A 26,337-nucleotide genomic window follows, 5' to 3' on the forward strand; every position below is an offset into this window, starting at 1 on the left:
GAGCAAACTGTGGAGTGACATAATACCAGAACCAGAGCAGGAGGGCACGTTTAGTAGTCTTTTGTCCCCAAATAGACCCTCTCCATCTCTCTTTGAGGGGAGCTTTACGCCCACTTGCATCAAAGACGGCATGTACTTGTTTTTCCCGGAAGCAGGGAGAAAAAAGAAAGACTGAGGGAATGGTCACAGGAGGGTTTACAAAGCTCATCACTCATGTCTGTTTACCTCTGCTGAGGGAAGAGAGAAAATAAAAGATCGAGGCCATGGTGCTTCTCTGGTTTCCCTGACAGAGCCTGGATTAATGAAGCCACTCGGGGGTTCTCTCACTTGTGCGCGCATGTGTGTGTCATTGCCTGAGCGCATGGGGCAATCTACACCTTGCTGCCTTCATTAAAGCCAAGTAATCTTGATTATCTGATGATTTTAAATCACACAACTAACCAAGATCTAAGTGGTAGTTGTATTTACATCTTAAAGATACTGTGTTTGAAGATGTAGACCTGCATTCTCATGAAATGTTACTTCAAGAACATAATGCTTTAAAAAAAAAAAAAAAACACCATCCCATATTTCAAACGCCATAGTTTCTGCCTCACTCAACAGAACAATTTCTTATTGAAAGCCACACCTCCACACCAGCCACTTAACATTAATAAGATATGCTCAAAAACCCAACTGCTTTACCTGCACATCAAAAGAGCTCAAATGAAAGGGCCAAGCATTTAACAGCACCCAGCAGAGTGCCTTCTGGCTACATGCTCTGTCTGGGTGACCAGCAAACAGCTGTTGGGCTGCAGTTCCCACAGTCTTAAGAGACCCCCACTCCAGCACCTGCTACTGGGGAGTCTGTCTGGACGGCTGCTGGCTGCTCCGGACTACTTAATGGTCCCCAGTCAGCTGGAGAGACGGGGATGGTGGGTGCAATAGAGGGAGGGGAGAGGAGACAGGGGGGTCTCTGTCTGGTGTTTGGGACAATTAAATGGGGTTGGGAGAGCAGAGGATTTGTGGGAGTGGTGTGAATGCCCTTGAAACTAGAGGAGATTGCCTTTTACACTCTGAGGATGGGGTGGCGTGTGGGTATGGCTTGCTGGAATGTTAAACATCAAACACACTTTGCACAAATTGAATATGGCCACTAAATGAAATCAAAGTTTTCTGAGCCAAATGTGTGCAAGGTAGCCAAAAAAATGGGTCAAAAGAAAATGCATTCAACCACCTTAGGACATCTACCCAATAATGCTGTCAGTGCTGCTGCCTTATAAACTAACATGTATGTGCTTTGTGTGTGTGTGTGTGCGCGCGCGCATGCATACATTCTCCTTTGAACTATGAGCCAGCTGGCCTCCAAGGCAGACACAGATCTGAGAGGACACAACTAGGTCAGTGTTCTTACTGCTGCACAGCCACTACATCTATGTACATGTGTTTGTATGTGCCGAAGTGCAAAAGTGCTTGAGTATCTAAGCAAAGGAACAATCACATCATTGCATCCCTCTAGGCCACAGTAACCTCACCAGAGGGGTCAGAAATGTGTCCTCAAAACGGAGTTCATCCTATGCTTACAGTTAAACTGAGAGGGAAACTTTGTATATGCAAATGGACATAACGTGATATATGAACGTGTTACAGTGATTTTGATTTTTTTTTTTTTTGGATTTAAGTATAATAGTGATGTACATATTTTTCTGACTTGATGATTAACTCAGTTCATGTCCTTTGTTTCCACAGTTGAGTAAGTTCAGAAACTGAGTTTTAAATAGTGTAGCCTTGCAAAAATAGAAGTCATGCATAAACTTGTTTACTTCATGTTCTACTTCATTTCCATTTTAGGTCCTTACTGTTGCTACAAACACAACTACTGCTCCTAGAATGGGTACTTTTAAGATACAACTACAGTTAATTTTAAAATAAATTATTTATTAAGGTCTTTTACTACAAAAAATACAATTTTAAGATTAAACAACACAAGAGGGCTTAGGCTTAAATCTTCAACTGCAGAGCAGTGAGTTTAACTACAGTGTCCACTCTCTAAATTATGTATGCCAGAATCATTGCAACAGCAGGGCCACTAGCTTGAGGCTCTTAGCTGAGCAGACAGGAAAGAACAGGCTGTAGATGGGAGGCCCTCGAGACAAAACGAGAGGGGAAGGAGGTGGAAACCCAGCCAATGGCTACTCTGCCACAGGCTGTGTTGTACTGAGAGGCCCCTGGGAAAACCAGGGCAAGATAAAGGCCAAACAGGACAACAACTGCCGGACTAGGACAATAATAATGACATTATAGGTTAATACACTCAACCAGGGGATCCTAACTTGTCTGGGGCCCAAAGGAGAAACATATTTGTTTCAATCCAAAGGCTTAGTAATGCTGCTTCTCTTGAGCAAGTTAAGCCTGAAGCCAAATTTAGATTCTGGCCCACAGATGAGGAAACCCTGCACAACACAGCTGAGCATAGAGAGGAAATTGGTTAGTTTCTGTTTCTGAGCAAATAATGAGAAATAAAAAATCAGAATAACAGAAATCACCTCAATTCTAAATGGTTAAATTTAGTTCCTGAAATCCTGAAAGAAAAGGCTAATTCACAGCATTTTTCACTGAATAATAAAGTGCAAAAGAACAACTTTTAAAAGCCCCATAAAACTGTTAATATATGGACCAGTTAATAAGACACAACTTGCAAAAAACAGGCATTCACTGACAGGTGACACAGGCTTTAAGCTTTTGTTTGATTCTGCAATTAGTGGCACAGACCTGAGTACAAGAGCAACATCGACTAAACAAGAGCATGCAAGGACCAGTTGCCTCTGTGATCCAGACGGCTGTAGTTTACTGACTAGCTAGCAATGCACCACAGCTGCTGCAGATTTGTTTACTGAGTGCCCTGTGTTCTCCCAACAAATGTTGAGTCAGTAATGAAAGGCAGCACAGAGCAGAAAAGGAGCATTGATGAAAAGAAGGAAAAAGAAAAAACAGACAAAGATGTGAGCAGATGCTCATGCTAGTTCTTGCTCAAAGCCCTAAAAATGAAAACATTGCATGGTGTGCTACAGAAATATCCTTGGATCTGTGTCTTCAAAGTTACAGTGTGTCATGTTAGAGGATGTGAGGTGATGCCATCTTTGTGTCTGTGTGCATCATTAGGCAGACGTTTGTGATTGCTTTATAGACAGAAAAAACACATAAAACCTTTAAGAGGAATGCAAAGATGCATTTAGGACATGATAATGAATGAGTGTTAAATAAAAATAACTCATAACCAGCCTTTATCAACACATTACTTGCATACAAATACACAGAAGCCAATGCACAATGAGCAGCTTAAGGCAGGTTCAGCATTAGAGATGTTAGGGGCCACCGGTGAGTTCATTAAAATGCTACCACTGGCTACAGAGGTCTGAGTGTGTGTGCGTGCATATGGCCTGTGAGTCAAGAAAAAGAACATGCAGAGGTTGATACACAGATGATAGATGTTTCTCACACTTGCATAAAAACATCTAAACAGGGCTTTGAAAGAATTTGGCAATATCATTGACAGTGTTACAAGCACCAGCGTCCACAATTGAACAATAACTCAACTACTTTGGAAACAAGCATACATCTATCAGAATCCTTTCAGAGCACTTAAAGGAAGAAGGGGAAAGCTCAGGTACCAAGAGCTGAGAATTAAGTCTATGGTTTTAATTTGGTCAGCCTATACAGATAATTTAAGAGCTGTATCTTGTCATTAATTTATGCTAATAAGAAGTTAAGATGTACTGTTAAACTACAATGATCACAATCACCATAATTTATTGATCCTACAATGCAGTAAATCTGTCAGTGCTGCTTTGCATATCACTGTATCTGTGCCAGAGCAAACTGAATACAAAGTCTGAAATGAAGCCAAAGGATGGATTGGATCTATCAACTCTGCATGTTACATCCACCTCATAAAACTTTAGTAAATCAAAGTGAGAATAACAGCTAATGCTGAAGCAGAATGTTAGATTTAACAGATGATTTAGGAAGCTCATCAAATGAAATCCCACTAGAAATGCAGCCATAATACAGCCAACATGCACTGAAGTGAAAGAGAAAATCAAACGGAATGCAGTTTTAAGATTAATTAATTTTACACACAGCCACCACCCAAAAGGTCTAATGTAAAAGGAACATTTTTTTTTTTTTTTTACTATGCTGACACAAACCTGGGTGGCGTTTGCCCGCAGTGGACGTGGCAGAGTTTGGGGTAGTGCTGCTGGTACTCGTAGAAGAAGAAGAGTAAGACGAGGAGGAGGAAGAGGAGGAGGAGGAGAGGGTGAGAGCGCTCAGGGCTCCTGCAGGCAGTGGCTGGCCTCTCTTCAGTAGCTGCTTGTGCTCCTGCTGGCGGAAGCGTGGGGGCACCTCTCTGGGCGGGTAGCGAGCACTGGCAGAGGACAACTGGCACTGCTGCTGAGGGGGAGTCTGAGTCGGGAGCTGGCTACTGGAGGAGGCGCGCTTGCCATTGCCAGAAGAAGAGGAGGAGGAAGAGGAGGAGGAGGAGAGGGGCAGCGTGGGGCTGGCAGGGTGGAGGTGGTGGGGTGGGCCGGGACTGGGCTTAGTGGGAGCAGGCTCTGGCACTGGATGGATACAATACACAGGCACACAAGCATACACACACAAAAAGACACATGCAGGTAGCAAGGTATTAATGTGTGGGTTAACTCACTATTAGTAATTTATATAACAGAATTTATTTGGCTGGGTAGTGCTGACACTGGACAACTGGTGATGAAAAACACAGTCGCTGAACTTATTTTTTGAAGGAAGTCCTGATGTTGAAATATCTGTCAGCCTCTATTCAGTGAGAATCATACAGGGAGTAGCCAACCTATCAAGTTATGTTCTTACAGTCTGATGGAACAGAGTACAATTAATAATCCTATTAATGGGGAAAATCCTTCAAGAATGAGCCACAGACATGTTTTACTTTCAAAATGTGTTTAAGACTTTCTATAAAGACTGCATGTCTTTATAAACCTTTTTTGTGTACTGTCTTTTACGTATACTAATCAGGAGGCAATTTTAATTTAATCGGGTTTGTCTCTGCACTGTATTTGTGCAGACTGTCCCTTTAAGAAAACTGCCTCATGCAGCCTGTTGTTGAACATATGTTATTGGCCCAGACGTGCTCTATGAAAAGGTCATATTTTTTCTGCTGACTGAACACAGACACACATAAACATATGAAGACACCTCCTTTCCTCTTCATTACACACTTCTCTCGCTCTTTCTTCATACACATATACACATACACATGCACACAAACACCTTTCTCTGCTGGTTTGGCCTTAGCCTGACCCTTTCCCTGTGGTTGCAGTGACCAGCCAGCCGTCTAATTGAGCGTTAGCCTGAAAGGTGTTATTATTAGCAGGACCTGGGTAGCTAGCAACCAAACAGATTGGCCTGGCTAAAGTCTCCTCTCCAGGGTGCTACAAGACTGAAGAAAAAAACTGCCTGACCTATGCATGGAATTATACCTATAAAGAAGCTGAGGCAGATTTTAGTGGCTGTATGCACCTATGAATGAAGAGTGAAGTACATCTGGTCTAGCACTATTCTACCTGAGAGTTCCCTGCTGCACAGAAATAGATGCTTTTATACTAAATGCCAATAGGGAGTTGCCTGAAGAGCTGTCATGAATTACAGATCCTTGGTCCATGGGTAAATGCATGATGAATACTTGATGATGTTGTTTTCTATAGTCCCTAGATAGATACAACCATTCTAAACAACAGCTGAGACTGCTTTTCCTCAAGGGAGGGAAGAGACAGAGACAGAGAAAGACACTGTGTTTTGCATGTACAGGTATGGGTGAATGCTTTTTTAAAAGCGGAAAATAAATGGGATTGAAATAATTTGTTAATTAAGGCTTCAGTCTGAACTACGCCTATAGCTGTCCTGTGCTGCAGTGCTGGCAATTAACCACAAAGTGACACGCACACACAGGCAAAAGCTGCCACAGCAGAGGTTAAAGTAAATTCAGAGCGCAGAGGTATTCACTTTGCCTGCCAAGAGGCTGTCTAAAAGCACGACTAAAAACAGAGGCCTTCTCAGTGAGCACAACACTAATCCAGATGGCTGCCTACCTGCTGACACACAGAAAGCATCGTGAATTATAGGAAACTTGAATTGCATTACCCCAGACAAATTCAAAACACAACACCTCTACTCTGAGAGCTACATACTGTAAGTATTTGGATGCAGAACATTAGGTCTTTCTTTTCTTCCTTCTTCATCCGGCATCTATCACAGACACACTTGTGCTTTCTGAATCTTTCTAGAAAATATAAAAATGCGCTGCATAAACATTCACACAAAAAGACATTTTCACAGTGGTTTGCACCCTCTTCCACCAATGAGATTTTAATCACACGCATGCGGACAGACGGAGGGAGCGAGGGAACAAGCCTGTCCCCCTCCAGCAGTATCTGACTGGCTGTTGGCTTGGAACTGCAGCTGGTGACGCACATCTCTGATTAAATTCAGCTCAGCCCGCCTGACGTTGCCTCGGCCAATCAGATAGCAGGGAGGTCAATGCATGTTGCCCTGCCCCCTTTCCTCTCCGTTCTCCCCCATCCCATTTCTAATCACACGCCCCCTTTCCTCTGTCTTTCCATCGGCAGGTTGCTCCCTCCCAGGTAGCTCTCTATTGCCCCCCGTCTACCTGTCTTTCAGTCTTGTGTTCCCTGCTCACAATATTATTCTCTCTCTGGGTCTTTATCCATATTGATCCCTCATCTCTTGCGTTTCTGTCTCTTTTCTCCCCCATCTTGTTTCTGTCTTCATACCTTTCCATCTCCTAGTTTCTAATCCTCCAAATCTCTGCCCTCCACCCTGCCTCTCTCTCTCTCTGCTTTCTTTTCCATTTCTTTCATCTTGTTCAACTCCAACCAATTTTTAACATAAACTGTTAACCTTTAAAGAGAAAAGAAACTTTAGACCTTGTTCTAGTTTTTGCTCTTGGACCCTAGTTCCTGAAATCAAAAAGGGCCTGGACTTAAGGTAGTTTTTTCCCAATTGCCATGAACTATCAGGATGCGGTTTGCAGTACTGGATGCTCTTTATTGCTCAGACAGAGGCCTGGCGACTGGGAAAATTTGTGTACAGAATTCACTCACATTACAAGCACATACTCGTCGTTGCTAGGGAAGGACATTGCATGTTTTTGAAATTTAAATGACAATTAACTGTCAAACCGTGTGGTTTTTGGTGTGGTTGTGTACATACTAACACCACCAAAAACATTTAGTAGCTGACCTACTTAAAAAATGGTGTGTTTTGTCAGTCTCCTTCTCCACCTTTGCGTATCTTCTTTCTGACAAAATCACAGCCCGAAACAGTTTGCTGTCTTGAACAAAGCTGGTCATTTTTTCCATTTTTTTTTTGCTCACACACACACACACAAATGTGCTAAAAGAACTTCTTGAGGTCCTGAGATGTCTTAGTGCCCAGGATATTCTAGTCGGCCAGCTCACTGTTTAACACGGCTGCCAGTTTGGTACAGGAAGCAGATGAACCCAGAAGAACAGTAAGACACTCAACTCCTTCAGCTCCAGGATTTCGCATACACACCCTCCTTCATACAGCCTGTGTTTGTGTTGTTGTAGTAACAAGGGTGTATCCAAGCTGCAAATCCCTTATGTCGCATATATCCATATCTAATTTCCTCTACACATGCATGATGGCTTTAAAACCATATTGTCACAAACCTGTTAAATTACATTATTCTATGTTTGCGAAAAAGCGACAATGATCTCTCATTTTTCAAAAAAAGTGCCGCTATAACACTATCCAGCTGGGTAATGTGTTGCCATCTTTGGTGTAATCTGTATTTAACAAGTGCATCAGTGAGTATTAATGTTCTCCTGAGAGGGAGGGGGTGTGTGTATGTGTGTAAAGTACACGCCTGGAAATGAGACAGCAGAAATATGAGAGTAAAGAGGTGAGAAAAATAGTACAGGAGAGACAAACAGCCCCTCTGTGCTGTGAACAAACATAAACACATGAACTGAGACACATCTTTCACTTTGAGGAGGAGAGATCTTTTTTTAAAACCATGATAGATGGGTAAGTGCTTTTGAAGAGATAAGGGTGGGGCTTATAGAAAATGACTATGAAGGAAAAATTGTAGGGAAAGTGGGGAAAATCAGATGTCTGTAACAGCTTGAATGAAGAGAGTGACGAGTATGCTGGTTATACTTGCTACCAGTGAAAGGTAATGAAATCCACCCAGCAAATTAGTGAAGTTGCAAGTTATTGCATTTGAACTCAAGTGAATGATGAACAACTTTGCAGGAACAGGGTCTCTCAGCTTATTAAACCCTTACTGTAGGTTTGTTTTGTTTTCATGGCTACCAAACTGACACCTCCTTATAACATATTATCTTAAAATCTATTTACAGGACACAGGTGTTTCTTAATGATATTACACAATAAGTGTTTAGTGAAGGGAAAATTTGGACCGAAATCAGAAGGTCACCAAATTATTTCAAGTGATGAAGTGCCTAGCGCACTGACTTTCTTTGACAATGACCTTTCTGTCAAACAATAATAGCCAATAATAACTTATGTATATTTTCTTGATAAGGAACCAGCACATGATACAGGTGAAAAAAATGATCCTTTTATCATTCTGGCAGAGGTGAATATAGCAGTATTTAAGAGCAGCCTATGTGGCAGTTGTGTTGTGAAACCTGAATGTGGTAGTGACCTTAGTACCTCTAATTGAAGTTAAAAAGGAGAGCCAATTAAACAAGCATTTGTATCAAGTGCACTGTAAATTCTATTAAACCCTCCAGCTTAGGCAATCTCTGCAACCTTGCACCAAACTTTTAATTACAGCCCTTCTTCACACTAAATGGTTAATTACACACAATGGGAGTGAGCAAGAGAAAGAGTAATGGCTTAAGAATAGAGAGCAAGTAAGCATGGCATGAAGGAAAAAAAAGAATACGAGGCAGAGGAAAATGCATGAAGCAATCAGATATACAGCTCAAAAACCTCGAACAAGGCATAATGGACAAGAAGGTAGGGTATCTGTTATTGTAAAGAACAACTGTGACTGATCCCTGAGCCTTGTGCCAGGCAGCGCAGGTTCCCACATCTCTTCTGTCTATTGTCTGCACAGCCACTTTATTATGCAGCCATGTTTACAGATGGGGGAGGGATGGACACAACACACAGGCCTATATGACCTACACAATGGTGCATTTCTTAATCCAATAAGAGCTAAGAGGTAGGAGAGGTAAATACAGCATGTTTTAAGCTGCCTGCAACAATTTTACACATTCTCCTTTCCAGCAGTTTCATACAAAAAAAAAAAAAAACCAAGATCAAAACAATGTGAAAGCAGAGGCACATATAGATGCGTTTGCTTGGTGTATGGAGTTCATGACCTTTTCTATATCATACCTCTCATTTCCTTCTGCAAATGTTGAAGCAGATTTGGCTTACTCATTTCAACATTGATATGACAGCTACCTTCTATAGACATAGTTACTCATTACACTACTTAATCCTTTTGGTCTACAATCCTAACAATTGGTAACTACTTTCTCTTTTACCTGGAAAAGTCATAGCAAATCCTAGTTAATAAAAATTCTAAATTCATCACTAATCATTTTAATGGAAGGCAGTGACACTAATACATTTTAAACTGAAATTTTGTAATAAACACTTTAAGTGATTGATGTTACAGAGGCACATAGCAATGAGACTTGGTTGTTTTGAAACGGTAACCAAGAGAACCCACATGAACATACATGCAAATGTGTTTATGCATACAAGGAAGGGTCAAGTGGGTGTGTTGCCATGAGGTCCCATCTGCCAGTATTAGTAGAGAAAAACAGAAACTCCCTCACTCACACACAAAATAAGAAGCACAAATTTCTCACCCCTCACCCTTCCTATAACGGGACGTTGCTATGGAGACTGACAGTTGCTTAATGCACCTCCATTTGCCTCTTATGACCCCCTGTGCCTCCAGTGACCTCTTCCCAAACCACGCCTCTTCCACCCTCTCTCTCCAATTAGTGCCCCCACCCCCTCTCCATGCCAGGCTCCCCTTTGCTTTCTCTTTCTCGCTCTCAAATCTCAGTTACTCATCTCATCTATACCGCACCTCTCTAGATTATGACAGTGTTGCCCCAATAAACTTATTTTGCTTTTTAGCCCTAACAGTAACCAACTTACTCTGTGGGTAAAGAGCTTTAAGAGGATCATACTACACCTCCATCTGAGGTCAGTGCCTGAGGGCAACAACTGCCTGAGGATACATGCCTTTTGAAACTTATAAGATATGTAGCACGATGTAAGGTATCTCAAACTTTTGAAGGCTGACAACCAAAAGAGAAACATGGTCTCCCACAGTTTGAGCCCCAGGGTCATTAGAGCATAGGGAACCCAGTAAGCGCATGAGTTCCACTCAGCTGCCCCAAGGTTAATTTCTCATATGTAGGTCTTATATGACTAATATTCCAGGTTATTAGCACCTATACAATTACTAGAAAGAATTTCATTAAGTCAAATTCACTCATAGAATAATATGGCGTCTGGAGAATTTATTTTCTCCCCTCTGTAGTCTAACTGCTGTTTGACAATGGCCTGAGGAAAGAGTGAAAGGAGCCCACTGTGCAGTCATGCAGGCGGTCTTTGAACCTTACAGATACACACATATGCAACCACCTTACCCTAAAATCACAGGCTGAAATGTCATTCATATCAGTTGAGCTACATCCTATTAATCTGCCTCGTATTTGACATGAAGCGGCTCACTGTTGGGGGAGGAGGAGATGATGGGGGAGGGGCAAGGGGCACCGAGCACCGAGCACGCTCTCTTGTCAGCAGCTTGTGAGTGATCATACAACAGAAGAGGAAAGCATTGTTTAAGTTTGTGCGCCCCTCTTGTTTCCTTTCTCTCTCTGCCCCTGGTCTCTTCCTCCATCCCTCACTCTCCCCCAGCACTTGACATGCATGCGGGGTGAGCACACAGGGGGTAGAGGAAAAACAATTATGCTTGGCAGTCATAAATCCACAGGACGTAATTCACAAGCTATTCACTATTAATTCACTGAGCGTTTGTAAATGTGGTTAACAGAAGAAAAAAGCAGCCTGAATGCTAAAGTAAATTAGCCTCTAATTAGATTGCGATTCATGAAATTCCCTTTCAAATGTGTTGACGCAATTAATAACGTGAAATTGCAAATTAATCCAATACAAAATTATACAGCACACTTGTGTTTGTGTGCGTCTCTTGCCACTTTGAAAAATAAAATGCTGTTATCACCGTGGTGACACCGTGTAAATATGTTTCTCCTCAGATGCGGTCGCTGGGGCCGAGGATATCAAGGGTGAAATGAAACAGGCGGGGGGATACGGCGTGGGTAAGGAGGAAAAGTGAGGGACAAAGCAGTGACAGGCGTTACATTTGTTCTCTAACCTCTCAGCAGTGAAAAGTGTGTGAGCGGCAAAAATGGAGATTGCAGATTTTCTGATTATCGGGGTATGGGAATGACGCATTGTGGTATTACTGTGGCTTTCTGTTCCTGTGTGTAGCCACCTGTTTCATGAATTTGTGTAACTTCCTGCTTTGGCCACGTTTTCTCATAACTTCAATAATATTTGTGTGTGTGTGTGTGTATGTTTATACATGCGTGGTAAGGGACACAATAGCACTATATTATTGTCTTGGTTGTTTTGCAACTCCACAATGTAAGTATTTGATTCAGTCAGTGAGAATAGATTGAAAAGCTCAGAGTCGCCATAGGTAGGAGTATGCGTATCTATATATGACTGTAGGCATCTATGAACAAACTCTGCAGCTTTACCAATATCTACACTATTCATGCACTCTTCTTTGTGTGTGTGTGTGTGTGTGTGTGTGTGTGTGTGTCTTGGCATCTGCACGTTGTTGCCAAGGCTGATGTGGTATGTGAAGCAGTCAAACTGGCTGATTGTGATTGCAGTGGTGGCAGAGATTGTGATGAAGCTGCATGTGTGCTGAGGGTGAATAATCAGCATCCGCCTGAGGTAATTGGGACCAGGAGGGAGGGCCCTGCATCAGAGGTCCAGCCTGTGTGTGTGGGGGTGGGGTGTGTGGGGTGGGGGTGATGGTGGGGGCTGGGGGGCAGTAGGACTCCTAGAGCCCTGCATTTGGTGGAGCTCCATGCCTAATGGGGGGCAGAGAAGTTAATTCCACTGCGCCGAAAGCTTTATCTCATTTTCATACATATGAACGCGCAAGGCCGAGATCGATTACCACAAACAAATTGAAATGCCTGGGACCAAGGAGGCCCGCAGAGAGGGAAAGCAGAAAAAGATGGCGAGGGTGGGGGGAGGTGGTGTGCACGTGTATGTCTATGAATTTCTGAGAGTGTATAAGGAAGGCAGAATTCACTGATATGGATGGAAAGACACAAATCACGACCGCATACTGATTTTCTCCCTTACTGCATATACACACACACCTCCATTATTTAGTGTCACGCATGAAAACTCAACTCATTCCAGTTCATGCCACCTTCCTTTTAAAAGATATTGCAGATGGGAGGTTATGAGCAAACACACAGAGGTCCTGATGGCTCGCACAACGATTAGTCTTCAAACAGGCCGTCTTTCTCCCTACTTTCTTTATCTGCCTGTCTGCATGAGTACCCACTACATACACACAATCAGTTTCTCATTCTATGTCCCTTTCTTTCTCTATCTCTCATTAAACATACCATAAAATAAATGTCCATGTCATTAGTCTCTTCTATATTAGCGCCGTCATTGACTCCCGACGGTCATTTTTGGCACTCGTCTAAAGTGTTCACTGCTTCATTACTTTCTTTTCCTCCCTTTCCTTCCTTCATTTTTGCTTTTATCTGGCCCCAGAACTCCCCGTAACACATCCTCCTTCTTCCTCTCCTTTCCTTCCTCCTCCCTCCTCATCCTTCTTAGCTGTGCCCCTGTCTGTGGGCCTCTCTTCCATGCAGAGTTTTCAATATTCCCTCGCTGACTCTCAGCATTTCCTTTGCTGCTCTTGCCAGTAATACTTGGTGCAGCCCACATACACACATCATGCAGTGTAGTCAGAGTGTATTAGGTGTGTGTGACATGCTTGTCATTGTTTTGGCTCTAATCTGCCACATTGAATTTGAAATAAAACAATGTGTATTTGAGCTTTATACATATACATTTTAAAACTATGCAGATGGACATAGATTATTAGCAAACACACAAGACAACCAATGACACTTTCTGTAGCCAATAGAGGAATGCTTTTGAAAAGCCAAGTCAGTCACCGGACCTGAATCCAAATAACAGGCCCCTGAAGCAAGCAATACAGTGAAGATGGCTGCAGCACAGGCCTGTGAGAGCTCTATCAAGGGAGATGTGAAGTGACTTATCCACATTGTTCATGTATTGTTAATATAAAAGGCCTCAATTAAAGCTGAAGGCCAGCACTGTAAACCCATAGTTGTTTTGTTTCAAACATGCTTCCTGATATAGCCAAAACAACAAAAATAAGTCACAATCGTAATACTTGGCTGCACTGTAGTCACAAGTGAATGTCACTGATATCATTGCAAACATAATCCTTTGGGCTGTGTAGATTGTCACCACCTGACATTAAGCACAAAACTCTCCTAGCTGCCAGTCCAGTCCATCTAATTATATATAACAAAAAACTCACCATCCATTTCTTAGCCAACAAATCTAGGTAGATAAATTAAGAGCAGCACTCAGCACTGTCTCATTATCACCACTAACATATCATTAAGCAGGGCACTGAAACCCAACTGCTCAAGTAAAGCGCCTAATAGATAAGATAATAGTTGTAAAAAGCAGCTTCCAGGTGTGAATGTGAGTGTAAAGCAGGATATTCCTGGAAAAGAGTATTCATGCTAAGAGATTCTGCACTGCATAAATAATGGTACTATCGCTGCACTTTATAAAAATCTGCTTGTTCTCCCCTAATGCTCTCTGTAGCTCAAGTATCCTTTGTTTATACATGCTTTAGTGCTATACAAACGGATATCATTGAAACTTGGTTAATAGGCCAGGTTCAGGGACAGGGCAGTGAAACACAGGGAGGGTAATTAAATAGGCTGGTCAGAGTTCAAGGCAAGCTGTGGTAACCTTTGTTGAAGCCCAACAGTTACCCCCAGATGGCCAAGCTGCTGGCTCAAAGTGGGGGAGGACAGGCACCACTGAGAAGATTTAAAGCCAGCCACACTGCTCAAATTCTGTGCCATCCTCACCCAAACCTGATCATGCAAAAACAACAAGACCAATTTCAAGTATCTGCCATTTATTGCATCATCTTCAACTGTAAATGCAGGAATCCTTCCAGAGTGGTACTAAGTGAAAAGACAATAAACTAGGATGCTATGTGTCATATTTAGTACTGGCCAAGAAAATTCAAGTCTAAAAGTAGACATAACACAGGATAAAGAAGAAACTGCCAAAGATGGAGGAGATAGGGCATTGTACACCTGCTTAGGACATGGGTCACACTTCACATTGTCATTCAATTATATATATTTTAAAACTTTAGTTAGGAAATGTCATAGTTCAGGTACAACCTTTGTATAATTTTGAAGCAGGAAAAAAACACACTTTCACACACAGAGACAAATTGGTGAGTAAATTAGTAGTACAACAGTTGTATTACTGTAGATGTGACAATATTACTGTACAAATGATTACCCCATGCATCCTGCAACTAAATGCCACTGTCATTCTACAGTCTAAATCTATTTATAAACCAAAAGTAGACATATCAAGAGAATAAACAACTGTTTGCCTCAACAACTCATATATCAAATAAATTTAAAGCACAGGTCTGTCACTGGGACCTACTGGGAGAACAGCAGAGGCACCATTCTGTGTATTTTCATAACATTTCACTATGAGAATAAAACTAATTTTTGAGCAACATACCAGAAATTCTATTTTAGCTTCTTAGAGAGCACCAAGGGCACGTGAGGACACATTTTTTTCCTACCCCACTCTCTCTGCATGTCAGCTCAACTCCGTGCCCTCCTTCCACTCCTCCCTCATCCTCCCATCCCCCTACTAACACCACACTCAGTGTGCTGTCTGGGTGCCCTCACGCTTCACTGCCTGGTGCTGTGGGCATACTGGGCGTCACTCCGCTTCACTCTGCATTAGACTCCACTGTATTTGCTCTGCTGTGTGTGCATGTGCATTCTGTGTTTGTCCATCTGTGTACAAGAACACTAAATGCTACATGTGTATAATGCATGAATAATGTGTGTGTGTGTGTGTGTGTGTGTGTATGTCTTTACAGGTCAGTGTGTTAATCAGCGCTGATTAATGTATATTAGTGGTTGGAATGTTGCTTTAAAAAATTAGGTATATGAGTGTGTAGGGTGCTTGATCATGACACTCACCTTTGGGTTTCTGATCAGCAGCCTGCAGAGGTGGACAGAGAGAAAGACTTAGGAACCTGATACAGCAAGGACGATGTTTAACAGTCATTCAAAACTGTAAATAAATCAACAGGAGTGTTACCAAGTACAGTGATCCAATCATTTCAAGCCATTCCTGATTTTTTTCTGCTGACTGGCAGCCAGCATTGAACAGAAGAAGTCAGTGGGTGTTTGTTTACTGGAAACTTGAAGGCCAAGTTTTAACAAATCAGCCAAAGCTATTGATTTTATTTAAAAAATGATGTTTAGAAAAGATTAAAAGGTTTTAAAAAAACTGTAATTGTATAACCAACATGCACACAGTGCCAAATTAAGAGCCTGCTAGTTGACTCGAAAACAATTTGCAGTGTGTCTATGACCATGTGCATGATGAGTAGATGTGCACCTTCACCTTTTTCTGAGCGACGTCCTTCTTGGTCTTTTCTTCTTGTTTTTTCTTTTTCTTTTCTTCCATCAAATGGTTCTCTTTCTTCTGTTGCTAGCTTCTTTCAGCTGTTAAACAAAAAAAGGGAGAGTAATGAGTGAAATATGAAGGACAAGGACTAGGAGTCAGCTCAAATGTTTAGCTGTTCTTCATGTGTCGACCTATGTGCATCACACACTTAACACAGGCACAGTCACATTGACTTTTCTCAAATTCCACACAGAAATGCAGTTATGTTCATAAACACACACATGTACACACAGAGCGCATGTAAACTTTCAACCCTTTCGTTTTGATCCATGAATGAGTCAGAGCCAAAGTGCACTCAGTGTCTGGAAAAACTTTTCCAACCACAATCATCACTTCATACAAAAATCATGGCAGGCACTTCTGAGGAACACTTTCCCTCACGGTCAAAAGCTGAAAAGAAGATGGAAAGGGGAGACTAGAAGGGTACAAAAAAGGAAAAGGGAAAATGAAAAGAAAAAATGCACATATGTTAGAGTTAGAGAGAGAAAGAGATAAAGATGGAGAGAGAATGAACAGTAAAAGCAAAGGCCAATGTAAAAGGGGCTGGTTTAAAGACTGGCAGGAAATGACAAGAAAATAAAAAGGCAAGGGATTAAAAGGTCCGAAAGGAAGACAACGTAAAGGCCAAAAGACTGACAGAATAAGACACAAGGCCTTTTTACAAAGATCTGTTTTCAGTGGGCGTGAGTCAAACTAGCTAGATAGCTAGCCCGAGGGCCAGGGAAACTAAGTGCTTCATTTCAGCCTGTATTTCCTTTGGCTCAGCCTCAGTGACAGCTCCTGGAAACTATTAGAAGCATGAGCTGGGCCATAGGGACTGAATGTGTGTATGTGTTTAGTCTTCACTGAGTGCAATGGATACTAATCCATAATACAGCACTATGTCCTATCAAATCAATGATACCACTTTCTAAAATGTGCAAATAAAATCAATCATCTCCATGTCAGTCTAAAATAATGGCCTATTTCTATTTGCTGGCCATCCTGCAGAGTGAATTTATATAAGCGTGCGCGCACGCGTGCGTGCGTGCACACACACACACACACACACACACACACACACACACACACGCCTGCCTTGTACAATAAGCCATTGTGCTTCATCCTTGTGAACTGGGAGGACATGACTTTCTCTAAAAGACTGCCCCCACTGCTCAAACGGTATGCTGAAATTGTTGCCAACAACATGTCGTTTCTCAGAAATAATCAACATCACTATACTGCAAAAAAGTACTTTCAGTCAGTTTTCTAAGGAAGCCACATGTATGGAACTCTAGCCAGCAAATATTAGAGAGTTCAAAACACTCAATTTATTTGTTGGAGTCTGTTATACTCTGGACAAATTCTTTGGACTGTATTTTAGCTTCTAGTGTGTATGTGATAATGTATTTAATAATGTTGAACTGCAATTGCTAAATGATATGACATCAGAATGTGGTCAAGGTGACCAATGTTTTTTTGTAGGTTCTCTATATTGGCCCTTTCGTGAGTTGTCTGTTTTTATTTCTTTTCTTTTTTTCTTGTGGCCAATAGACAGAAATTTAATCAACAGCAGTTCTGATAATTGATTAATTAAAAATGTAAGTAAATTTAAGACATGACCTCAGGCTCTGAAAAATATAATGGATATTTGTCACTAATTTCTGACATTTTAAAGAACAAACTTTTACTTGATTAACTGAAAGAAAAAAGAACTGACAGATTATTGACCAAGTATACTGTCCCTGACAAATAAAGTAAATGGAAAATACAAAATGTGTTTAGAAAGGGCCTGGATATGAATCAGAATCTGGATGTATGAATGCATCATAATACTCATAACAGAAGATTAATGAAAGGCCTGCCTCCCACTGTGCTGCCCACTGGCAGGGGGAGGGAGATGTCAATCAGACAGACAGGAGAGGCCTCACAGAGAATGTCTGATGGTGGGGTAATGTCTCTATAGCAGAAAGGGAGATGAAGACAGAGAGCAAGTACACAAGGGTCAGAGATGGAATGAGATAGAGATGGAGGAAAAGAGACATAGAACAGTGATTTTAGAGCCAAACTCTGGGGAAGACTGCCAGGCTAGTGGCCATGGCAGCAGGTTAAAATGGAAGACAATATCCCTAAATTACCCTTTTCTCCTCCATCTGGATTTTCTCTTCCTCATTCCCTGTTCCTCCTTTCATTGCTCCCCTATGCTCCATCTTTCTCTCCATTTCTCTATTACAACCACACATACCACACACTCACACAGTCCTATTTTTCAAACTGAGGAGGCTCTGTGTGTGTCATTGTGCTATCTCAGCAGCTAGGGGAAGGCAGCCCTCAGGTAATAAATAGGAGCTCAAATTATGTGTGGATGTGGGTGTGTGCGTTGAGATATTTGCATACTGTATGTGGAGTGTGCAGTTGTTCATTTCTGTTATTATCTTATAAAACTGTGAATGAATTCCACCTCCAATCAAACACTTCCCTTTATCAAATTCCAAGCATGCCATCCAAAACACCACCAACAAGAAAACAGATGATGAAAAGCATTAGCAACGAGGAAAAAGTGATACAAGCAAGCAGACGAAAGGACATGGAATGTGAAGGTGTAAAAAGCTGCCTTTCAACTTCGTGTCCTAGATTTGTCTTTCCCCATCAGTTGCTAATGTCAGAGCCTCTCCACCACAGCTGACCATGTCATCCTGGCAGTCTCACCTTTTACCCCCTAGATGATAGTGGATCTGCCGTATCTAGTTTCTGCTGCTTGCTGCTGCTGTCACAGACAACAACAGGAAACAAGGGTTGGGGAAATTGGGTCGGGGTCGGGGGGGTAACAAATACAAACACCACACCTGCACAACAATATGGATTTATCATCTAATTTTCTGTGTGTCAATACACTATGAATGGCTTACTAATAAAGGCTTTTTATCATCATTGACTGTAATGTTGGCCTAGTAGAAAAACAGTTGCTATGTGAAATGTGAGAGAGTGGACAGTTGTCTTATGAGCTGACGTGGTCAATGCTAAAGTTAGCTTCTCATTCTGTCCTCTGTTGGCCCCACATATATCTTTACCTGCCTCTCCCCATCTCTCTGCCTCATTACTGCTGACACTAGCTCCTTCACAACAGTGACCCTGGGGTGTCTCTGTGCTGCCTTCTAGCATCAGGTTTACCCTAGCTGGCAATATGACTCTGCAATTAGGCAAAATGTGTCACTTTTGAGGCTAATGACCTACAAGGCCACAGTGTGTCATTAAATCTTCTGGGCCTTAGATCATTACAACACTGGTGACAACGAGTAAGCAGTACTATCAACTAGTAAGTATTGTAATTACTTAATTCTTGCTTATGTCTACCTTTACAACCAGATGTTGCCCCTACTGCTAAATAAATAAATAATTCTAATTAAAAACAAAAACAATAAATGACAATCATCAAACATCAATATCATACCAAAGAATGCATGCTAGAGAATTTTGCTAATTTGCTGCCAACGTTAGCCCTGGTGAAGAGCTAAAAGGGGAAAAAAATCTCCCCAGCAAATCGCAAAATTGTTTTGTTTACATGTTGTATCTTGATAGCTAGCAAGCTGTTCACCAACACATCCAAGAGTCAGCTGGGTTGCTTTTTTTTTTTCAGAGTTACGAATGTGTGTGAAGTTGGCAGACGTCTGCAGTCTGTTGGTCAAGAATCATCTCAGATGCGCTTATTAATCTGCAGTGTCTCTTTTTCATTTCTACATTATTTAAACACACCTAGCTTTAGAGTTGTTGGAAATGACCTCTGTCACTACAAAGCTAGCCATTTCCCCTTGTTTACAATCCCTGTGCTCAGCTAAGCTAAGCATGTGGCTACCACTGTACTGAATGAACAGATATTAAAAAAAATGTTTTCATACTCTTGTCCGACTCTCAATTTTACAAGATAACATAAATTTTCCAAACAGCAATCTCTAGTGAAACTGATGAGTCTTTGAAGCCAAAATTACCATCATCACCACACATTTTCAAAGCGACTAAACACGAAAAACTACATGCAAGGACCCAACCAGTGATCCTGCAGTGACTGAGTGGCTTTCTTCACAATACAGAGCTGAGTAGAAAAAAAAATCCAAAGTCTCAGCAAACTGGGGCCGCTGGGAAATTGTGAATAAATTGCATGGCGAGGCAGGATCCTCTCTTCCTGTGTCCTGGGACTACAGGGCTAAGCTATAGAGAAGGAAGCATGACAACAGGAACACACTGTATGGGTATGAAGAGTCTAGAAATTCACAACACACACAACCCCAGTCATGTAAAAACACACAGACACACACAGGGAAGCTTGATGTACACAGGCGGGAGGCAGTCTGTCTGAAGCATGTCTTTTTCTGCCAGGGATGCAGAGGAAAGGGAGGTGGGAGGAGGAGAAGGAGGGATGAGGATCGGGGGGTGGGAGGTGGGGTGGGGGTGTAGAAGCAGACGCAGAGCAGTACCAATTAAGAACGACAGCCGCCTGAGAACCAGACAGGGTACAGAGAGAAAGAAGAGAGACTATGCTGGAAAGACAGAAAGAATTCTCGCTGGAGAAATGGAGTTGGGAAAAAAAAGATGAACAGAGCACTATTGAGGCCGGCAGACGGGGTGGGGGGTGGGGGTGGGGCAGGGGCATGTACTGAAATATCCATGCACCTTGATCGCTATTATCTAGAGACGCAGGGAGAAAAATGAAAGGAGAGGGGGGAAAACTAAGCAAGGGTGATAGAAGAGAATAAAAGAGGAGTAAAAAGATGCTGTGTAAAGACTGAGCAAGACAAAGGAAGAGAGAGACAGAGAGGGAACTTGAAAAGGGAAAGGGCTGCAAGGAAAAATGTAGCTTCACGCGTTCTGAACGGCTGTCAGACCAACCGCAGACACAACACCAATCACAAAGGAAGAGGGAGAGAAAGAGGAGAGACTTTCCTGTCTCAGCGAAAAAAAGTAATATGGTCAGGTCGTGGCCACCAAGTGTGGCAAATCCACTCCCCACCACTATTACCATTCAGCCAGCCACCCATTCCTGTGGCATTAGAGAAGCCACAGGACTCTCCTGAGCCTTATTACATGGAACATTATCATGGACAGCCCTGGGGAATAATTCTTCAATACCTGCTACTGCAGCTACAGACCTCAACTACTCTCCACAAACATGTGTGGGTGTGCAATTGTGTTTACTCAACCTAAATGGCTTGGGGAAAACAAGCCTGTAAATTCCACAGTTGAGAAGCAGTGATAACAATTTTGTTGGTGTGTGTTTCCATCCCTCAGTCACACTAACAGTCGCACTGGCTGCTTGGTTTGTAAGCATTCTGTGCATACCAGCTTTGCTTTCAGCAGGTGGAGAGAGTGGCTTGTGAAAATATACAAGACACTTTATTGCTACTAGACTGGACTGGCTCAATGAACTGGGGCAGAAATATTCTTGGTTGGTGGAATCTGCAGACGAGGGACTGGCTGATGGCGAACGGGTGGGTGGAGAGCGGGATGCAAGATAGAGAAAGAAAGTCAAAAGAATCAGATAGTGAGAAAGTCAGAGCTGTGCTATAAATAACAGCTTTGAGGTTTGCCTCCAGAAAATTAGCTCTCAGTGTCTTGGCTGCTTCCTCTGCCAAGTCGATATGAAACTTTAACACGGTGGCAGCTCATTAAATAGGAAAACAGCACAATGCACAAGACCAAGCAGGCCTGCTCCCTGCCAGCACCACAGCTAAAGCTTATTGAATTCAAGAAGAAGCCGTCAAGAGCAGAATGTGCTGGTGTATGTGTTTGTCCTTGCTTACAAATGCTTTGTGTTAATGAGAATATGTGGCTGTGCATGTTCTGCATATGCCTGCATATTTTGCATATTTGTTTTAATCTGTATGCCTGTATGTCAGCTTGGAGGCTTTGAGGTGAATATCTGTCTAAAGGTCTGGATAGTTATGAAGTGCTATTAGTATTAATACAATGGCTGACCTCTTATGATTAACCTCAAGAAGGAGCTCCTTAAAACTTTGCCCTCAAGACCAAAACCAAGCACCTCTCAGTGTACACCGCCATCCATTGGCTGGCTGCCAGCAGTTCAACCTCATTTGGGACAAGTCAAACAAAGCTCTGGTCAACACTCGACCATTCAATAAATCAACATTTAGCCTACAATACCCATTGGTTTAAAAAAATAAATACACACCATATCACCTATAAAAAGTGCAGTTCTCCTTTTTCTTTGCTAAGTAGCTATGGTATAAGTCCAACAGTGCACTCAGAGTTGCTCTGTGGGAGAAAATAGTGACCTGACACAGAAATTCTTTGCCTGTGCCTCATCATGCAATAATAATCAAACACTATTTTTACTTAGGTTACATGTTCATCGCCTGACAAGTCTCTTCTGTTTCAAAACATAATCTTTTAAATCTAAGTTATGTGTTTATCTATTTTCAGCTCATTTTGGGTGTCTTGTAAATAGGGCACAGGCTATCACTGTTTCTTATTCCTACTAATACCACCTGCACAGACTTATTAAAATTGATTGTGTTTCTCGCCAATCAAGATTTTAATTCAGCAACAGTTCAGGTGAACAGGGTTGATGTTAAGGAGGATGACTTAAGCAGAATCTGAAAATGGTCTTTAACTTCTGTTTCAAATGCTGCACAGCCTGCCTTCAGTGGGCACCATCATCAAACTGTCAAAATCAGAAGAGCCCAGCTAAATCAAAGGACAGACAGACACACACACACACACACACACACACACACAATGAAGGCTTAGACAAATGAGCTAATCGGCTGGGCTGCACTACCCTCAAGGTTACTTTGACACAGCCTCCCCCATATATAAACACACACACACAAACTCACACACAAAATGTCAGTCAACAATGCACTGGCTGTCAACAGCGTAAGCAATAACACAGACCCAGAAAGAGAGACAGAAAATAAGTGCTGCTCTTAGTTGTGTGCTCTGATGTAAGGAGGACAGAGAAAAAGACAAGAAAAGCAAAGAGAGCAATGTGAGTGACAGCCCCCTCTGTAAAGGTATAGAGATGATGGTGAAGATGTAGAGACATTAACTGCACAGCTTTAAGAGTGTGGGGGAGCAGAAAGGTGACGGGTTTCTGAAATGAAAATTAGTTTTATTTGTCTTACTGAACTATTGACTATTGAGAATAAGCATCTGTCATCCTCAACAACTTCACTGATATCCTGCAGACTGGCATTATAAATCACAATAGAGTTCTTAAAATACTGAGAATGCTATAATTTACTGAAGCTATTTCAGTATCAAAACATCACTAGCATACTTGTTCCAATTATTTAGTGTCCTCAGACATTCAGTGCCTTAATTAATATGAATTAGGCTATACCAAACTCTGTCGTTAAAACTTCCACCCACAAGAAATTCTGTTTTGTAATTTAACTGGGTCACAATTCAAACATTACAAGAAATGTTTTGTTCATCATTTCCAGCAGCTCTGTTTAATCAAACAAAGTTCTTACAAATGTGCCCTAACAATCAAAACACACAGTGAAAGTAAATACTTGAATTTCATTGACTGTACTCAAGTTGACATTAAAGCGATAAAACAGTCCAGACAGCAAACAAATGACCTGAGCTTACTAATCTAAGCCATGGCCCTAGCGTATGGGGCAGGCAGCACATGGTAGTGTTATTTACACTGCCTTAACTAAAGGCTTTGGAGGTGCTGTAGGGCCTAAGTCCTGTTACATAATGAGTAAGGCTGTTGTTGGTTTGGCGCAGGGAAGAGGGAACATTGTAGGTTAGATGTCCTGCAAATTCTCTGTCATTTTCCATGTGATGCCCATCTCTTTCTCTCCACGTCTCTCCAATTAGCCAACATGGAGCAAAGGGAGGGAAGGAGGCCCCCACCAAACCTCGGCACATCGAACATTCCCCTGGACCCCTGCCAAGACTCACAGGCAGCAGCTCGCCGGTTTCAGCTTCGCTTCCCCCATCCCCCCTGCTTCCATCATGGCCTGGCTTACCCTTGGAGGGGCCCCTAAGCCCCAGCCCCCCACCCCCCTCCCTTTTGGCACACAAGTCGGACAAGGAGGAGGGGGTTACACAGACCCCCAAGCCTCCCCAATGCCCGTACGACTCTTCGGTTACAACTCTCCTGTACCTCTTGCACACAAAGTGTATGACATAATATGAACATAAGTTTAAACCGTGTTCATCTTCGTACACAAGAGTACTGGTCGGAAGCAAATATCTAGTGGCTGCCCTTCACATTCATTGTGACTATCAAAACATGAGATCAGAGTCTCATACCAAAGCAGTGTCAGACCTGTGGTGAAACCAGCGTAGACCATACAGATCGAGGATGGATAAGCCTGTCAATGACAAGTCAAGCAGGGCACTAGGAAATGTTAATAACACATTGATACTGTCTGTTTATAACTTAAGATACTATAACTATTTCTGGCTTCCTGACTTCCTATCATTAAAAAGTGCCAAAGCCACAGTCAGCATACACCCCACTCCCTCACTGGTTTGCACACACATACACAAATACTCCTCATTTAGTACAATGGCCACACCGAACACAACTGCTTGGCAAGTCTTTATTCTGGCCCCATCGACTTCAAAGTAGCCATCCATAGAGCAGAGGAAGAAAGTAATGGCTTTTGGCAGCCTCCCACTGAATCCAGCTGATTCTACTGTCAAGCCCCCTCCCCCTTACTGGAGCAGCACCCTGGGGTGGTGTTAAGTGTGTTATCTATTGGGACTGTGTGCCAGTTGTTTGAAAAGCCTCATAATCACAGGCTCAGTAATGACCACGATCAGGCCTGGGCTAAGGTCAATGACAGGGGAAAAGGGATAGACAACACAAGCCACTTTTCCAAAGCGCGACCAAGTGGGATTTACCAGGGTCAACACAAAAATGTTTGACAAGGGCTAGCAAAACCTTTTGTTTATTTGAAACTGCAAACTACTGCACAGAAACAAAAATTCAAAACAGAAGAATCAAAAGTGTGTAAAGGGGATACACAGGACAAGCAGGTCCATTCTAGTTACACTTAGCCCTGTAGTGGAAATGGAGCTAATGATAGCAACCTGAGGACTGGGCTGGTGTTCATGTTCCGTCTTTAAAGGGTCAGACGAGGGGAAGCAAGCTTTGGGTTTCCTTTTAAACAAATGATCCTGCCCCTTCAGTGATAAGGGGCTACAGATGGAGTTACTGCCAGGGTTTGTCCTCATGGCTTTGTTACAATACACTCTAATCAAAACAATGTCTAGATGCCAACAGCCTACAGCCTGGTTGGATCCAGAGCCAACATGGGTTATGGGTTTCCTGCTAGTGCACTGCCAAAATGGCAAAAGTAGTAATATAATTCACTGAGTCTGGGCTCCAGTGAGATACTGAATTTCTCATTTTAGGTTGTGCTGGCAAAAAAATGATTATACAAATAATTTAGAGATCTGTATCTAGATTTGCAGATATTGGCATGGATTGATAGTTGTTGGAGAACATGGGTAGTCTATCAGTGCTATCCATGTTTGGGTCGATTATTTATGTAATTCCTAAAAATTCTTAAAAAGATTTTTAATGGGGTTCAAAAAGATAGACATGGCTGACATCTTCATTACAACATAATACATCTTATCTCCGGGGGGGGGGGGCTAACCCCAGTGCTGGTAACCTAATGCCTATACACACCCCAAATATCCTCTAGTGCCATTCAGCTGAGCCACCTGCTGTAGCTGCAGTGGCATCTATGATGCTAAAGCAGTTGTGTCTGGGAAGGGTTAAGCCTAAGTATACGCTATTTCAGAAAACCAGCAGATTCCCTCCTCCTCTTACCAGGCTTTAGGTCTTTCTTTTCTCCCTATTCACTAGTTTTACATACACACCAGAGGGCCCCTGCAACATCTTTTCACAGCCACTCTCTAACTGCGTGCTTGTCAGCCTTTTGGAGAGATGAGCATGTGTATAGAAGGGAGGACTCTTGATCCTGGGTAAGAACAGGGCTCTGTGTGTGTGTCTGTGAGTCAGCTGGGTGTCTATAGGGCATGCAGGAGGCAGTTCACAACCTGATTAACAACTGCAGGGCATTAACCAACTGCCAGGGCTTTGAGCTTGACATAAACGGTCACACACTCCCACAGCAAAAACGACAGGCATTCCACGTGTGTTGTCACCGGCCGATTCACACACAAACAGGCCGCATTTGCAGCGACACACTTACATTCCAAAACATGGCACAGACATAAATACGAATGTGCACAGATCGTACACACACAAATAAATGCATTTATGTGTGCCACTGCTGCTCACGCGCATTTTTCATTTCATCACCTCACTGATGTGTGACGATAGAGATAAGACAGTGGTGACAGAGATGTTGGGGGTGGGGGGGGTTCTGAAATTGAACGGGAAATTATGTACTTCAATTAAGACACGCGGAAAAGATATTAAAAGCTATACTCCAG

The 26,337-nt window shown here is 42.4% G+C and overlaps 1 protein-coding gene across 5 annotated transcripts in view; it reads right to left on the reverse strand.

The window, feature by feature from the left end:
* tnrc6c2 (trinucleotide repeat containing adaptor 6C2) overlaps nucleotides 1–26,337 on the reverse strand; it is a 131,674-nt gene that overhangs the window by 27,045 nt on the left and 78,292 nt on the right. For 2 of the 5 annotated variants that reach the window (XM_051070689.1, XM_018664986.2), the window contains 3 exons: nucleotides 15,850–15,950; nucleotides 15,420–15,441; nucleotides 4,188–4,598 (listed from right to left, as the gene is read on the reverse strand). In XM_051070689.1, the coding sequence (XP_050926646.1) occupies nucleotides 4,188–4,598; nucleotides 15,420–15,441; nucleotides 15,850–15,912 (496 nt within the window). In that variant the 5' untranslated portion in view covers nucleotides 15,913–15,950. Of the gene's footprint in view, nucleotides 1–4,187; nucleotides 4,599–15,419; nucleotides 15,514–15,849; nucleotides 15,951–26,337 lie in introns of those variants that run through there. The other 3 variants (XM_018664985.2, XM_018664988.2, XM_018664987.2) reach the window with 3 other exon arrangements.

Source organism: Lates calcarifer, linkage group LG5 (genome assembly GCF_001640805.2).
Source record: "Lates calcarifer isolate ASB-BC8 linkage group LG5, TLL_Latcal_v3, whole genome shotgun sequence".
NCBI classification, from domain to species: Eukaryota; Metazoa; Chordata; class Actinopteri; family Centropomidae; genus Lates; species Lates calcarifer.